General features: G+C 38.4%; 1 protein-coding gene and 1 pseudogene across 1 annotated transcript; one reads left to right on the top strand and one right to left on the bottom strand.

The window, feature by feature from the left end:
• The window catches only part of LOC120054350, a 28,586-nt pseudogene extending 19,072 nt beyond the window's left edge, over window positions 1–9,514 (bottom strand).
• Window positions 9,515–10,196: 682 nt separating this feature from the next.
• Window positions 10,197–17,256, top strand: LOC120055032 (probable rRNA-processing protein EBP2). The gene is made up of 9 exons (XM_039002885.1): window positions 10,197–10,400; window positions 10,529–10,612; window positions 10,751–10,926; window positions 11,043–11,166; window positions 15,050–15,139; window positions 15,246–15,321; window positions 15,457–15,586; window positions 15,720–15,915; window positions 16,070–17,256. The coding sequence occupies exons 1-9, from the start codon at window positions 10,272–10,274 to the stop codon at window positions 16,115–16,117; spliced, it is 1,053 nt and encodes a 350-aa protein (XP_038858813.1). The 5' UTR covers window positions 10,197–10,271; the 3' UTR covers window positions 16,118–17,256.
• Window positions 17,257–17,533: the final 277 nt, after the last annotated feature.

Here is a 17,533-nt window from a genome sequence, read left to right as displayed (position 1 = left end):
TTAAGATGAATGCACTTACTGTAAGTGGCTCTGGATAAGAGCATCTGCTAAATGACTAAAATGCCAAATATAATAGAAATGTATGAATAAAAAATGTAGTTATTTGTTACATTTGACTGTGTAAAACCTAGCAGTACTACTTATTTCTCTGAGAGTGAGACGAATATGTAGCATTTAGCAAAAAAACGTGATTATTTGTCTCTCTGAAGTGAAACCATACACCATTATAGATTTAAACAAATACATGTCTGTCATTGAACAACCCCATGCCATGATTAGATAGTGAAAAAACACACCAATCTCTTTCATAATTTCTTTAAACAATAAAAGAAAATTTACCAACATTTCTGAAAATGGATATATAGTGTTTTGGAATAAAACTCTTAAAATAAAACACACACACACACACACACACACACACACACACACACACACACACACACACACACACACACACACACACACACACACACACACACACACACACACACACACACACACACACACACACACACACAAATAATGAGCTTAGTTCTATACAACATATTGCTAGAAAGAGTGATGGAAACGAAGCAAGGTGAAAGCTTTCTTACCCTTATCTCCCTGGTCTTCCTGTAGTTGTACTTGTCGTCGGTTCTCTCAAACAGACACACAGTCCCAGGACCGGCCGAGCAGGCAAAGCCTTTGGAGTACGCTGTGATGACTGTAACCCGAGGCAACTGAGGAAGGGACTCTTCATCATTTCCCTTTGCACTGTAAAAAGTATTTTTTTAAATTGAAAACTGTACAACATGGTCATTCTTACAATGTGTTGGTGACATCTGTTTGGAGTTCTTTCAGCCCCAGGTTGTCTTTTTCTCCCTGTGCCCACCTCTCTGGGTCCTGTGACATGGTGGTCTTGGTGGACACACACATATCCCATCGCAGGTCTCCAGACTCAAACACCATCAGCCTGCCTGCTTCTGTCCCGGCTATCACCTTGTCCTCAGACACCCAGGCATGGGACAACAAGTTATGGGTCTCCAGCTTCTGGAAGGTGGACTGCTTCAGAGCCCCCTCTGCATTGCGGAACAGCTTGAAGACCCCATTCCACTCACACAGATCTGGGTGTTGTCCTATGGGTTCAAACTGACCTGGAAACATATAGTGTGAGACAGTGCCATTGAAATATAGCTTGTGTAAGTAAATTAGTATGTGTCCGATTAGCTACAGAGTTGATACTACAACAGAGAAAGGACCCGTAAGGTTATTTAATGCCTTTTAAATGGAAAAATAACACTGCTATTTTGAATGAACATGCTGATCATTCCACACCACCATTTCATTGCCAAGGACGCTTCCCTGGCCCCACTAACAAGCAGTGGTGGGAAAAGTGCCCAATTGTCATACTTGAGTAAAAGTAAAGATACCTTAATAGAAAATGAAAAAGTGAAAGTCACCCAGTAAAATACTACTTGAGTAAAAGTCTAAAAATATTTGGTTTTAAATATAATTAAGTATCAAAAGTAAAAGTATAAATTATTTCAAATTCCTTATATTAAGCAAACCAGACAGCACCATTTTCTTGTTTTTTTAATTTACAGATAGCCAGGGGCACATTCCAACACTCAGACATAATTTACAAATGAAGCATGTGTGTTTAGTGAGTCCGCCAGATCAGAAGCAGTAGTGATAACCAAGGATGTTCTCTTGATAAGTGTGTGAATTTTATATTTTTCCTCTCCTGCTAAGCATTCAAAGTACATTTAGGTGTCAGGGAAAATGTATGGAGTAAAAGGTACATTATTTTCTTCAGGAATGTACTGAAGTAAAAAAAAAAAATTGTCAAAAATATAAATAGTAAAGTAAAGTACAGATACCCCAAAAAACGACTTCAGTAGTACTTTAAAGTATGTTTACTGAAGTACTTTACACCACTGCTAACAAGAGAGCAGGTGGTGTTTTAGAGAGAGAGTGACGTATGACGTAAAGGTAACGTAAGGGTAATGGCGGACTGAAGGGATTTATGTAGAGCACCTCAAGATAAAACATAATATTCGAAATATCTGCTAAATTAGACTAAAATATTAGCACTACTTAATCTGGTGAGTGATAACCTTCAATCTGGACAATAACACAAAACAAATCCTAAAACTAGAGACATTTATCGACAAATATTACGAAAACAGGCAACAACCAAACATGACGGAGAGTAAGACAGGGGAACCGATTACAAAACGAAAACGTGACTCTTCTACAGACACTGATGATTTAATATTCTCACCACCCGGAATGGTAAAGGTCGAAACCGATCTGTTAAAATCAATAAATGACAAACTGGGTATACTTGAATTAGTTAGTAAGGATATAAAAGAGTTGAAGGCAAGCCTAGAGATGAGTGATGAAAAAGCTGCGACATTGGAGAAGCAAACACACGCGCTAAAAGGGACAGTCAATAAGATTGAAACCGAAATGAATGGAATTAAAAAGGAGAACACCGTTCTGAAGGAAACCTTACTAGACATACAAACAAGATCCATGAGAGAGAATTTGGTACTTACAGGTATCCAAGAAAAAGAAGGAGAAGTTCCTGAATCTATAGTTAGAGAGTTCCTCCTTACAGCGCTTCAGATTCCACGCGAAGTTATCGACAAAATCCAACTTGAACGCGTTCACCGCTTCGGACAGAGAGGGCAGAGGTACGAACGGCCAATCGTTGCCAAATTTGCTTCATTTAAAGATAAAATAATGGTTAAAAGCCTGGGTAAAAGACTTGCTGGGACCAAAATTGGCATGAATGATCAGTTTCCGAAGGAAATTGCAGAACGGCGCAAAGTTCTGTATCCAATTTTCAAAGAAAATAGATTAAAAGCGAAACGAGTAGCTCTCGTCGTTGATAAACTATATATTGATAACCAGTTGTTCAGAGACACAAAGACTACTCCATGGTTATTTTAAAAATTACAAAGTTCTCATAGACGAGGGAAATAAACACAATTCAAGCCCGGTTACTGATTGTAACAATACAATAAAAAATATAGCTTTTCTATAAATCTTCACATATAACTAATTGAACACACAAGCACTAATTCAACATAGTGAAGATAAAAACTAAGTAAACAGAAGGCACAGTATGTGTGGATGGTATGGTTTGTGTTTATTTTTTATTTTATTTGTTATGTTTGGAAAGTTGAGTGAGTGAGTAATGAAATGGTTGCATATCCCAGAGCCAATGTATTGCTGTGAGCCGGGTATGAGAGGGCTTTCAATGTTGTTCAGATGATGGATATACTTTTATAATGAATTATACGTCTTATTTATTTATTGTCCTATCATGGAGAACTACATTTTTTATTTATTTTTTTATAAATTATATCTAATTATTTATTATCCTATTTTAATGGTACGGTCCATGGCACTATACCCTAGACACCCACCTGAATGACCCAGATACTAAGGAGAAGTCCCTAACTGTTTTATGTGCCAGCTGTAAGCGGTCTGTATGCAGCTAAAATGAGGTCAGAGACCAAGAGCAGCACTGCCCCCTCAAGATTCTGAGCCTGCTTGGCAGGGTTGGTCCTGCAAAGCCAAAGCCCCAATAAGGGAGAGCATAATATACAAGGAAATTCTCAAAGCTGCTAATGAGAACCTTGACGACCTTGTACCTAGCCGGTGGGGATTCCGGTGGGGTGCCCCCACCCAGGCAGTGGCAGTGCTGGCAACACTAGCTGCAGTAACCCATGGGGAGGGGGTCACACTCGGACATTCAGAGAGGGGGTATATTATTGTGGCCCTGGCGGCACAAAATCAAAGTCGGACTGCATGGAGATGCGTGGGGACATGGTCATGACGGGTGGCCGTATTGTGGGTGTTTCAGGAATAAGGTGTACATTTGACCTCCATTATCTAGGATATGACAATGGTAAATAAATCTCTCAATTTTTGCTAATTTTTTGTGCGGTCTTGCAGGCCTTCTCATGCAGCTGCAACTACAAGTGCATTTGTAAATCATGACCCATCTTGAGTTGGGCTCTGGGATGGTGCAATTGTTGAGAAAGTGAGCTTATGGTTGTGTGGGGGTAAGGGCTGAGTGTGTGTGGGTGTATGTGTGTATCCCACAACTGTTGCGAAGGAAGAAGTAAAAGATGTTAGGGACAATAGAGGATGATCCACAGATATATATAATACAAATCGAGGTGAGGGCAATGGAAATGCATATGGTAATTGATCTTCTTCAATTCGGTAAATGGCACTGTATGCTCTTTTCAAAGAATGGATCCCAGTCGGTTCAGGGCTATGGGATACAGGGGGTCGAGGGTGGTCTACCGGGCATTGGGATGACAAGCCATCTCGAGATGAGGCCTTTTAGCGGGTGGAATAGTAGGGACCAATTGGAGGTTTACTTAGTAGAAATGCAAATATCATGGTACAACTATATAGACACTCAATCATTATGTTACTTTTTAATAGTACGTTTACAAAAATATATTCTGATTAAAAGAATGAAAGGTGTGTCTCATTATGGTAAGTGGTGAAATAAGTATAGCCAGTTACAATTGTAATGGCTTAGCAGATAATAAGAAAAGACGATCAGTATTTACCTGGCTAAAAGAGAAGGATTATAATATCTATTGTTTACAGGAAACCCATTCAACAGTTTTAGATGAAGTTTTGTGGAAAAAGAACTGGGGGGGCAAAATATATTTCTCCCATGGGCAAAGAAATTCAAAAGGGGTGATGGTTTTAATTAACAATAATTTTGATCCAAATGTGCAAATTGTCCAAACAGATCCTCAAGGTAGATGGATTATTTTAAATATGTTATTGGACAATAAACAAATATGGCTTGTTAACCTATACGGTCCGAATAATGATGATCCAAGCTTCTTTGAAAATATATATAAGAATTTATCAACTCTACAAGCAACACTAGACTCTATTATTATAGTGGGAGATTTTAATACGGTCTTAAATACCTCTATAGACCGGAAAGGAAATCACACTACAAACTATCACCCTCAGGCACTTAAGGAAATCATGAATGTCATGGATATATTGGAATTAGTGGATATATGGAGACTTAAATACCCTGATTTAGTGAGATATACATGGCGGAGGCTGAATCAAGCTAGTCGTCTTGACTACTTTCTTATACCATTCTCTCTGGCACCAAAAGTTAAAAAAGTGTTGATAGGGGACAGAATGCGGTCGGATCATCACATAATTGGCATATATATTTCTCTTACAGAATTTCCACGTGGGCGAGGATATTGGAAATTTAATCAAAGTCTACTAGATGATAAATTGTTTAGAACTAGGACAGAAGATTTTATAACTGACTTTTTCAGACATAACATAGGTACAGCAGATCCCCTTATTGTATGGGACACTTTTAAGTGTGCCTTTAGAGGCCATGCAATTCAGTACTCATCTATAAAACAAAAGCAATTTAGATCAAAAGAGTCCATATTAACAAAGGAAATTGAAGGACTAACAGTACAGTTAGATAGCAATAAAAACAGTACCATAGAGGCACAGAATAAGTTAGAGGAAAAACAAAAAGAAATGGAGGAACTTATTCAAGAAAGATCCAGTGTAATACATTATAAAAATAAAGCGAACTGGATGGAATATGGGGAAAAATGCACCAAATTCTTTTTCAATCTTCAATATAGAAATGCTACCAAAAAAAATGTATTAAAACTTGTTACAAATGATGGAGTCACGCATGATTCACCAAATGATATTTTGAAAGAGGAAGTAAAGTACTTTAAGAATATGTTTTCGTTTCAGGCTCCTCCATCTCCACTAACTGAAACTAATTGTATGGATTTTTTTCCTATTAATAATGTAAAATTAACATCTGTACAGAAAGACTCATGTGAAGGCCAAATTACAGAGGAGGAACTGCTTGATGCAATTGGGGCCTTTAAGGATGGGAAAACTCCAGGGCTGGATGGCATACCAGTGGAAGTATACAAAACTTTTTTTGATATACTCAAAGGACCATTATTAGCTTGTTTTAACCACTCCTATATAAATGGTAGATTATCAGACACGCAACAAGAAGGTCTGATATCGTTATTACTGAAACAGGACCCAAGTGGTATATATAAAGATCCAGTCCAATTAAAAAATTGGAGACCTCTTACACTTCAGTGTTGTGATGCAAAAATCCTAGCAAAATGCTTGGCGCATAGAATAAAAAAAGTTTTGTCAGATATTATTCATCCTAATCAGACAGGTTTTTTACATGGACGATACATTGGAGATAATATAAGGCAAGTACTGGAAACAATAGAACACTATGAAATATCGGGGACACCAGGTCTGGTTTTCATAGCTGATTTTGAAAAGGCTTTTGATAAAGTACGACTGGAGTTTATATATAAATGCCTAGAATATTTCAATTTTGGGGAATCTCTTATAAAATGGGTTAAAATTATGTATAGTAACCCTAGGTGTAAAATAGTAAATAATGGCTACATCTCAGAAAGTTTTAAACTATCTAGAGGAGTAAAACAAGGTTGTCCACTATCGGCATATCTATTTATTATTGCCATCGAAATGTTAGCTGTTAAAATTAGATCAAACATTAATATTAATGGATTAGAAATCCGTGGCTTAAAAACTAAGGTGTCATTGTACGCTGATGATTCATGTTTTCTTTTAAAACCACAACTAGAGTCTCTCCACGGCCTCATAGAGGATCTAGATACCTTTGCTATCCTCTCTGGATTAAAACCAAATTATGATAAATGTACCATATTACGTATTGGATCACTAAAAAATACACATTTTATATTGCCATGTAGTTTACCAATTAAATGGTCTGACGGAGATGTGGACATACTCGGTATAAAAATCCCAAAAGAAAGAAATGATCTCACTCCAATAAATTTTTATAGAAAGTTAGCAAAAATAGATAAGATCTTGCTACCATGGAAAGGAAAATACTTGTCTATTTGTGGAAAAATCACCCTGATTAACTCTTTAGTCATATCACAGTTTACCTATTTGCTTATGGTTTTGCCTACACCTAGTGACCTGCTTTTTAAATTATATGAACAAAAAATATTCCATTTTATTTGGAACGGCAAGCCAGATAAAATTAAAAGGGCCTATTTATATAACGAATATGAATTCGGAGGGCAGAAATTATTAAATATTAAAGCATTAGACCTCTCACTAAAGGCATCAGTCATACAAAAGTTATACTTAAATCCAAACTGGTTCTCTAGTAAATTGGTACGAATGTCTCATCCTATGTTCAAGAAGGGCCTTTTTCCCTTTATTCAGATTACACCTGCTCACTTTCGGTTGTTTGAAAAGGAAATAATCTCCAAAATATCCTTATTTTTTAAACAAGCCTTAGAAAGTTGGTTGCAATTTCAGTTTAATCCACCTGAAAGGACGGAACAAATAGTACAACAAATATTGTGGTTAAATTCAAATATAGTAATTGATAAAAAAACTGTATTTATCGAAGAAATGTTTAAAAAAGGTATAATTTTTGTGAATGATATCATAAATAGGACTGGTGGAGTTATGTCACACATGCAGCTCACACAGACATATGGAAATGTCTGCTCTACCCAAAATTACAACCAATTAATTGCAGCATTACCACAAAAATGGAAGAGGCAAGTAGAAGGGGAAAAAAGTAAGGAACTTGTATGTCGGCCCTGTATTAAAGAACATAAATGGTTAAAGAAAAGTGTGATAAATAAAAACATATACCAATTTCATTTAAGGACCAAAAAACTGACAGCTGTGCCATATAAATTGCAAAATAGTTGGGAAGAGATGTTCGATGTACCCATTCCATGGCACATGGTTTATGAATTGATACGCAAAACAACGCCGGATTCAAAACTTCGAATTTTTCAATTTAAATTATTGTACAAAATTCTTGCAACTAATAGAATGTTATATATATGGGGTATACAATCTTCCCAGCTCTGTAGATTCTGCTGTGAGGAGGCAGAGTCATTAGACCATTTATTTTGGTATTGTCCATATGTAGCTCGTTTTTGGTCACAGGTCCAGGAATGGCTGAAGAATTGCAACATTTGCCTAGAACTAACGCTACAGATAGCAATACTGGGGGATTTGAAAAGCCATAGTCAATCAATCAATAATATAATAATTATTTTAGCAAAAATGTTTATTTTTAATTTACAATCTGTAGAAGCTATGAGAATAGGAAGGTTCAAATCTTTTGTGAAGCATCACAGCACAGTTGAAAAATATATGGCAAATAAAAATCCGAAATGGATGATGTTGGAAGATAGATGGGAAGGGTTGAGTGGAACTGAAGGGTGGGACTAATAACAAGATAAACAATGTAGGGCATACGGGATCTGTGAAATGTGTATAGGTGCGGAGCTTTTGTGAAATAGCACAGTTACAAGTGGAAATAAAATTGGATGGACAACAGAAATAGAGGAAGGACTAAGAACAAACAAGAGAGAACTATTATAAAGTAGTCTGTGTCTGTAAAATAGGTATAAGATGTATAAATTGAAGGTAAAAGCAGAAGTGTTTATTAGTTTACTCCAATTGGGGGAGCGGTGGTAGGGTTGCGGGGAATAATAATAAAGGTATATTCTTTAAAAAAGTATGTATGTCTATATAGGTATGTGTATGTATATATGTATATATGTATGCATGCGTGTATGGATATATATATTTACCCAAAAAATATGGGGGATTGGAAATGATGCAGACAATTACATTGGAAGCAACATTCTTTCCGCAATATTAAGCTGATCCACCCCAAAAAAAAAAAAAAAAAATAAAAAAAAAAAAAAATAAAAACAAGAGAGCAGTCCGACCTCACCTGGTTGACTGGGTTAGCGGCCACAGTGGTCTTCACCATGGCCATGATCTTCTGCTTCTCCCACATCCAATAGAAGAGGGTGTAGTCTGGCGCCCCTGACTGGTCGATGAAGTACTTGGAGTCAGTGGAGAACGCCATGGAGACAAACTCATGGACAGGGATGTCCCCTCCACTCAGCACCTTCCTCTTCCGGCTCTGCTCGTGCTGCAGGTCATACACGGTGATGGTGGCCCTCTCGCCACACTCCGACACTGCCGGGTAGCGGCGGTTTGAGCTGATGGCCAGGGCGTACATCCCCTGACTCCTCTCCAAACCTGAGAAGCAAAATCAAGGATGAATCACAAAGAAAACATAACTGGAAGTTGGATAAATTGAACAGGTTGTTAACAGCTAATTCTGTTTTGAATACCAGGTTTATGTTTGTCGATGAAAAGATTTCAGAGAGAGTGCTGTAGTGTCAGAAACACTAAACATCTATAAAACACCCTGACCCTAGACATATTGTTGTAATCCTGAGAAGTGAGCGTGGCAAATACCTGGGATGAACCTCTGCCATTTCTGATCGATGTTGTAACGAACACAGTTGTTCCCAGATGGGAAGATGACAGTCTGCTCATCAAAGTAGCACAGGTTATTTGCCACGCTGGTCCGCAGACCAAAGCTGTAGTGACACTGGGCCACCACTGCAGACATCACACAGTCCTGTCACGTCAAAACTGCAGACTAAAATCTGCCAGTAAAAGGGAAAGAAGAAAAATCATTTAGAAGGATTTGTATCTTTATGTGGTAGGCAAAAGTCGGAAGGATACTAATTCAATTCTGTATGGCCATATGAATCATTTTCACCTTAATCTGAAATTGCCTCCTATCCCTTGAAGCTTACATCTACAACTCCTGATCTTCAATACTTTTTATAGAGTTATCTGGAACCGTAAAGGTCAACTTGGAAAATAAATTATCGTCTTATTTTACTAGGCAGCTACTTACCTGTATTGAAAATACAAATGAATAAATAATTGTGTTTATTCTGCAAAACTCCTTATTAATTACTTAATTTGAATACAGTGAGACGTCCAGAGATTGACATGCTATTTTTGCCGAAGTGTGGAAAATAATATGAATAGAATGTTATCGTTAAATTCTATCACTATGGAGAAGCTTTCATACAATGTATAATTACATAATAAGTAACGAATATAACTAATTAAAGCATACACCTATATCATTATAAATCGAATATATGTCGGAAATTCACACGAAGAAGGTTTATTGTCCTCTGGTCCTTTTTTCACGAGTTATACATGAGAGCTGTAAAAACTGCAAAATAAAACTTCGGATAGGAACCTTTGATTACTTCGGGGCGGGTGTTTCACCGGAAGACATTTTCGGTGTACCCTTTACAGACGCCAATTCCTTCTCACGTGAACCGCTCCATGTGAGCACGGATTTTATGGTATTTGGTCCACAAAATCACTGTTTGTATCCAATCATTCTCGTTAACAATACCATGGATATTATTGAAGATGACGAGCAGTTAGGTGAGACGTCTGAGGAGGACAGCGAATTATCTGACGGAGAGGTAACCGGGTATTTTATAGCGTGCTAGCTAACATTAGCCAGGTTAGCTAGCCAGTTAACAATGTATCCGTTAACGTTGTGTAGGTGCTTTACAAGGCGTAACTGTGCTGTGTTTTTCGTTTTCATTAGCTTCAAGATGCATTCGCAAAGGGATTGTTAAAGCCTGGGTTGAACTTTACAACACAAGAACCAAAGAAGATTGTCAACAATGTGGTGAGTGTTGACATGCGCACGTGTCTGCGACCAGAAAGCCACCCTTGTCTATCTCTCATTCATGCTTTATTCGACTCATAAGTCACACATGATTGGCTGTTCTAATATGATCCATATTTGATTCGTGGTTGTGGACAGGCGGGTTTGAAACAATGCCTCGCTGACTTTCGTAAGAACACACTACCCTGGATAGAGAGGCTGGACATGGTCAATCTCCCCGCTGATGACGTCGTTGCCAAGTCCGAGGGCAGACTCGACAACAAGGCCAGCGAAGACATCAACCCAGATGACGACTTCCAGAGAGAGATGTTCTTGTGAGTGTCTAATGTCCATACAGGCTCATATCAGTGGACAGATAATTTGTTGGCATGGTGCTGTCCTAGTCATAGCAATTGTAAAACATATCCTCTCTTTCATTGGTCTCTTCCAGTTACCGTCAAGCCCAAGAAGCTGTTCTGGAAGCGATGCCCCGGCTACTGAAGCTGAAGATAGCCACCAAGAGACCCGAGGACTACTTTGCAGAGATGGCCAAGTCAGACCAGCAAATGCAGAAGGTAGGATGTCCTGATCTGGCCTTACTCCCAGAGAGATCTTGCCATCTGTCTTTATATGTATGTGGCTGAATTGCATCAGGTTTGGATTGATCTCTCTGACACCCAAACTGTTGAATAGTAATGTTGTTCAGCTATTCCTTTAGCCAGTAATTCAAATCACATTTTATTTGTCACTTTTATTTGCTGAGTATAACAACCTTACACTGAAAGTTTTTTGTATGTATATATGTGTGTGTAAACGTTTATTTAACTAGGCAAGTCAGACGGCCTAGGAACTGCCTTGTTCAAGGGCAGAATGACAGATTTTTACCTTGTCAGCTCGGGGATTCGATCTTCAAACCTTTCAGTTGCTGCCCCAGGTAGCCATTATAAGTAAGAAGCTACCTGCTTACTTACAATGCAGTTCAAGAAATAGAGTTAAGAAAACATTTACTCAATAAACTGAAGTAAAAAATTAAAACTAGCACAATAAATTAACAATAACGAGGTTATATACAGGTACAAATTACCTCGACTAACATGTAGGTAAAGTGACCATAGATAATAAACAGCGAGTGTTAAAACAAAGGGAGTGGTCAATGTTTTTGCAGGCTTTTGGTAGATGCATGCATGAAAACTAATAAACATTGATTTGCAAAAGGTATCGTGATGAAAATAAATATTTTATAACGAGTCACAAACCCGGATCCGGGATCCCCCCCATCAAAAAAGCTGACTAGCATAGCCTAGCCTAAAGCCACAGGGATATCATATAATAAAATGTTCATGAAATCAAAAGTCCAAGACACCAAATGAAAGATACACATCTTGTGAATCCAGCCATCATTTCTGATTTTTAAAATGTTTTACAGGGAAGACACAATATGTATTTCTATTAGCTAACCACCATAGCAAAAGAAACAACTTTTTTCCCCCGTCATTTTTTTCCTGCATAGGGGGCTATCAAAAATTTGACCAAATAAAGATATAAATAGTCACTAACCAAGAAACAACTTCATCAGATGACAGTCTGATAACATATTTATTGTATAGCATATGTTTTGTTCGAAAAATGTGCATATTTCAGGTATAAATCATAGTTTTACATTGCAGCCACCATCACAACTCTCACCAAAGCAACTAGAATAACTACAGAGAGCAACGTGAATTACCTAAATACTCATCATAAAACATTTATGAAAAATACACAGCGTACAGCAAATGAAAGACAAAGATCTTGTGAATCCAGCCAATATTTCAGATTCTTTAAGTGTTTTACAGCGAAAACACAATTTAGCATTATATTAGCTTACTACAATAGCCAACCACACAGCAGCATTGATTCATGCACGTTAGCGATAGCGAATAAACCAGCAAAAGATATTACATTTTTCACTAACCTTCTCAAAACGTCATCAGATGACAGTCCTATAACATCATATTACACAATACATATTGTTTGTTCGAAAATGTGCATATTTAGCGGCACATCGTGGTTATACAATGAGAATAGTAGCCAAGCTGCCAACAAAATGTTGGGAGAAATCTTGGGAGAGGCACCTAATCTAATCAATAACTAATCATAAACTTGACAAAAAATTACAGGTTGGACAGCAAATGAAAGATACATTAGTTCTTAATGCAACCGCTGTGTTAGATTTTTTAAATTAACGTTACTACGACATACAGCGTGCGTTAAAGCGAGACCGCACCGAAATTAATGGCGGAATAGTAGTTTTACATTTTTCAACAGAACAACGAATTAACATCATAAATAGTTCTTACTTTTTGATGAGCTTCCATCAGAATCTTGTGCAAGTGGTCCTTTGTCCAGAATCATCGTTGCTCGGTTGTAGATTGACGTCTTCATCTTAGGAATTAGCAGCAAACATTAGCTATGTGGCCCAGACGTGCCCAACTCTTCATAACGCAGCACAAAGAAATATCCGAAAATCGCAATAAACTGATGTAACTCGGTTTAAAATAACTACATTATGATGTCTTTAACACCTATATCGAATAAAATCAGAGCCGGATATATCTAAGGCCTATAACGAGAGCTTTTCAGAATGCCATCTTGAGGTCTGTCTTGCGCCATGACGAACGTTGAAAAGAGTGCACCCCACGTTCCAAGACCCTTTATATGGCCTCAGATCTGCTTAGCAACACCATTCCAATTCTCACTGCTTACTGACATCTAGGGGAAATCGTATGCAGTGCATGTCGACTCATAGATTACATGCAAATTAATAAACTGACCCTGGAACAGAGTGCCCGATTTCAGATTTCTCACTTCCTGCAACTTGAGTTCTGTTTTACTCACAGATATAATTCAAACGGTTTTAGAAACTAGAGAGTGTTTTCTATCCAATAATAATAATAATATGCATATTGTACGAGCAAGAATTGAGTACTAGGCAGTTTAATTTGGGAACGAATTTTTACAAAGTGAAAACAGCGCCCCCATATTGACAAGAAGTTAAGAAAACATTTACTCAATAAACTGAGGTAAAAAATTTAAACTAACACAATAAATTAACAATAACGAGGCTATATACAGGTACAAATTACCTCGACTAACATGTAGGTAAAGTGACCAGAGATAATAAACAGCGAGTGTTAAAACAAAGGGAGTGGTCAATGTTTTTGCAGGCTTTTGGTAGATACATGCATGAAAACTAATAAACATTGATTTGCAAAAGGTATCGTGATGAAAATAAATATCCTCTGTAAATCACATTGGCTATGTGTTGGAGGTTGGTTCAGACCGATTATGCAATTAGAAGACAACCTGTCTTGCACTTGTGCTTTCTAAGGAACTTGCAACATTGTATCATGGTAGTGGTGTTGTAATACTGGTGGATTCTCGGAACAGATGGATTTTAAGGTTGTTGCTAGATGGAGTACAGCTGCAGTATTTTAGCTAAGCATAACCCTTTCCCTAACCTTGACCTAATTCTCCTAACCTACTACGTAAAGTCACTACTATTCCCATAGTTGTACTTTGTAGCCACAACCGTAGAAGCAATCAGTCCCGAGAAACCATCAGTATCACCACAATGTTGACGGACACAACTGTATGCACACAGGGGAGAAGTGTTTTGGTATTTTATGACGTTTTGCTAGATTACTCTTCATAAAAGAGAACTTTTTCATACCTAGTCCACCAAGGAGGAGTATTCCACTGATCTAATGCCTGGTCGAGTAGTTGGCTTAAAAATGCTAAAAACTGTGACGCTTGCTTAATAGCTAATTAGCTACTTTACCAAGGATGGAGGCACAGACAAGTGGAAAAATAAATTGACTCCGCAGCAGCAGAGGATATTGGCAAGCTAAATGGATGGAGGGAGACATGCTTTGTGCAAGGAGCCAACATGCACTTGGTAGGCTATCATTTCTTGTATTATAATTGCAGTAATTTCCGTGACGGTCACAATGAATCGGCAGTGGGCACTCCTAACAAAGCATTAAGAATTTAACATAGTCCAAATTGTGTATGCATACGCACAGCGGTGTTCTAGAATATTGGACTGTTGGCTTTCATACTTTTCTAATTCTCAGAGCAGTTCAAGCAATTTGTCCAACTGTCAATGCATTCTAATGAATAAAGGATGCGTACCGGAGACGCATTTGGTGGGAATTGTAGGGATGTGCACATTCGGGCTGTTCGTCCCTCGCGGCTGTTTGTCTCAGAGCAGTGTAGCTAAGTATGTCACAATGGGGCCGCGGACTATCCACTCCTAGTGTCTGTGGACCATGAATTACGCTTTACCCTACACGTGGCTGGCATCCAACTGAGATTCTATTTGATATGCACATTTGTCCAGCAATTTCAAATCTGGTTGACTGTCACGGAAACACTGGTGTGGTCATGAATAATGCGATCCTTTATCTTTTCCTACAGATCAGGAAGAAACTCATCACGAAGCAGTTCATGATGGAGAAGTCGGAAAAGGCCAAGAAACTAAGAGAACAAAGAAAGTATGGCAAGAAGGTCAGTCTCCATTCATCTTACACGACAGCAGTGGGGGTCTCACTGGAATTTGACTCTAATATTATGTCCTCTTGGTGAATGTGATCTTATGAAATTGTTGTTGTAGGTACAAGTAGAGGTTATTCAGAAGAGACAGAAGGAGAAGAAGGCCATGATGTCTGCAGTGAAGAGGTATCAAAAAGGTGGGTCCTCAGTTCCACATGTTTTGTTTACCACCCAAGTCACCCATCTTGTTTGCACTATTTTGGTTGGTAAGTTGATTTGGGTGACATCTGCTAAATGTGATTCATAACGGTGAACACCCTCCTCTCTCGTAGGCATGACTGACAAACTGGACTTCCTGGAAGGAGATCAGAAGACTGCTAAAGGAGGCGCTCCAGCTAAAGGAGGTGCAGGGAAAGGGGCCGGTGGCCAAACACCTGATAAAAAGGCCATGAACAAGAAAGGGTAAGATGCCGCACAGACGTGGGAATGTTGTTCACAATGCTTATTCAACTACCTACCTATATTCATTGTATTCAGTGCTTTTATACCAAATCTATATGTACTTGGACTAAAACTGAAGTCTCTGACTTGACAGGCCCAATGCTAAGAGGAAGTATAAAGACCAGAGGTTTGGCTTTGGCGGGAAGAAAAGTGGAACCAAGTGGAACACCAAGGACAGCCACAACGATGTGTCAGGGTTCAGAGCCAAGGTGGCTCATGGAAAAGGAGGAAAGGGAGGGAAAGGAGGCAAAGCAGGACCAGGCGGAAGGGGCCCCGCCAAAGGAGGGACTGTAAGTCACTGACAGACAACCATGATTGGGTCATACAACATCACATTTTGAATTAAAATATTGTGTTTATAGTGTTGGTAAATTTTGTTTGTTATTGAAAAAAGTTAGTTATTTTGTCATTTTGATCCTTGTTTTTTCTCTTCTATTTCTTCAGAAACGACTGGGCAAGAATGCACACAAGAAGATGAAGGCTCGCTCCTAAAGAGGTGTGTGTTGTCTTCGCTCTTTGCACACTGCATCCCAACTTCTGGAAGGAAGTAATATTAGAGAGAAGTCCTCTCTTTCTCTTCTTGATCACACACACCACCCTTCATGGAGCCCTTGGGGCAGTGGACTGATGTGGAGGCCCTTTGTGTGAGGATTTCCCAAGATGTCCTTCCTAGAGTATCACCAAGGCTACACCATGTCCTTCCTAGAGTATCACCAAGGCTACACCATGTCCTTCCTAGAGTATCACCAAGGCTACACCATGTCCTTCCTAGAGTATCACCAAGGCTACACCATGTCCTTCCTAGAGTATCACCAAGGCTACACCATGTCCTTCCTAGAGTATCACCAAGGCTACAACATGTCCTTCCTAGAGTATCACCAAGGCTACAAGATGTGGACATGGCTGCATGCAAGCTTTAGAATGTCTCCATATGAAAACCGGACAGGGCGGTACCAAACATGCCAAATTCAATGTTTTTTTTAATGGTTTAAACCCCTAACATGAATATGGACATCAACGTACAATGACATTTTTATTATCGTCAGTAAAATAAATCCATGTATCTTTTAAAGGAGATCTTTATACATTGTTTTAAGGCGTCTACGTTTGTGAAACGATTTGCTGAAAGTGAAAACAATGATGAAGCCACTTCCACAAATGTATGTCATCTAGTTTGAGTAAATACTTGATAGATTTTTGTAAAATGCACACTTTGCAAGTCTGCTTATTGACCCTCTGATTCACTACCTTTAGTGATGTGACATTTCTAATATTGAACAGCTGTCATGTTTGGCCTTTTCCATGTATCAATATTATTAATGTGTAGTGGGCCAATGTGTTACTTTCTATAGATCTGGGTAAATGTTTCTTCTGCAAACAGGTTCTCTTCATTTGTTGCCGGTATGACAATAGTTGGCACATTTTAGGCAAGAATAACCCCTTCTCTAGCCTGAGTGCCAGTCTGTTTGTGCTATTATACCAGCTAATTTCATGCTGAGTTTTGCTTGACAATGACTGATGGAGATGGCAAGAGCACAAACAGATCTGGGACCAGGCTACACCTGCATCTGTTTAACTTGAATAATTGATTAGTATGCTGCTTCATGTTTGTTATAAACTGGGTGTTTCGAGCCTTGGATTCTGATTGACTGAAAGCCGTGGTATACGGTCTGATATACCACGGGTGTGACTATTTATTTTCACTCTTCTAATTATATTGGTAACCAGTTTATAATAGCAAACTTCTTGTCAATACGGGGGCGCTGTTTTCACTTTGGAAAAAATCATGCCCAAATGAAACGGCCTCGTACTCTGTTCTAGATCATACAATATGCATATTATTATTACTATTGGATAGAAAACACTCAGAAGTTTCTAAAACTGTTTGAATTATATCTGTGAGTAAAA

This window comes from Salvelinus namaycush, chromosome 10 (genome assembly GCF_016432855.1).
Source record: "Salvelinus namaycush isolate Seneca chromosome 10, SaNama_1.0, whole genome shotgun sequence".
Lineage (NCBI taxonomy): Eukaryota > Metazoa > Chordata > Actinopteri > Salmoniformes > Salmonidae > Salvelinus > Salvelinus namaycush.
Note: the sequence above shows the minus strand (reverse complement) of the source record. Positions and strands in the feature narration are given on the sequence as shown.

What these genes read in the sequence shown, in the direction of transcription:
- LOC120055032 (XM_039002885.1), top strand. Translation starts at nt 10,272, where the DNA reads ATGGTATTTGGTCCACAAAATCACTGTTTGTATCCAATCATTCTCGTT. An exon ending in GCGAATTATCTGACGGAGAG is followed by an intron (nt 10,401 to 10,528) that starts GTAACCGGGTAT and finishes CGTTTTCATTAG; the next exon opens with CTTCAAGATGCATTCGCAAA. An exon ending in GCCCCGCCAAAGGAGGGACT is followed by an intron (nt 15,916 to 16,069) that starts GTAAGTCACTGA and finishes CTATTTCTTCAG; the next exon opens with AAACGACTGGGCAAGAATGC.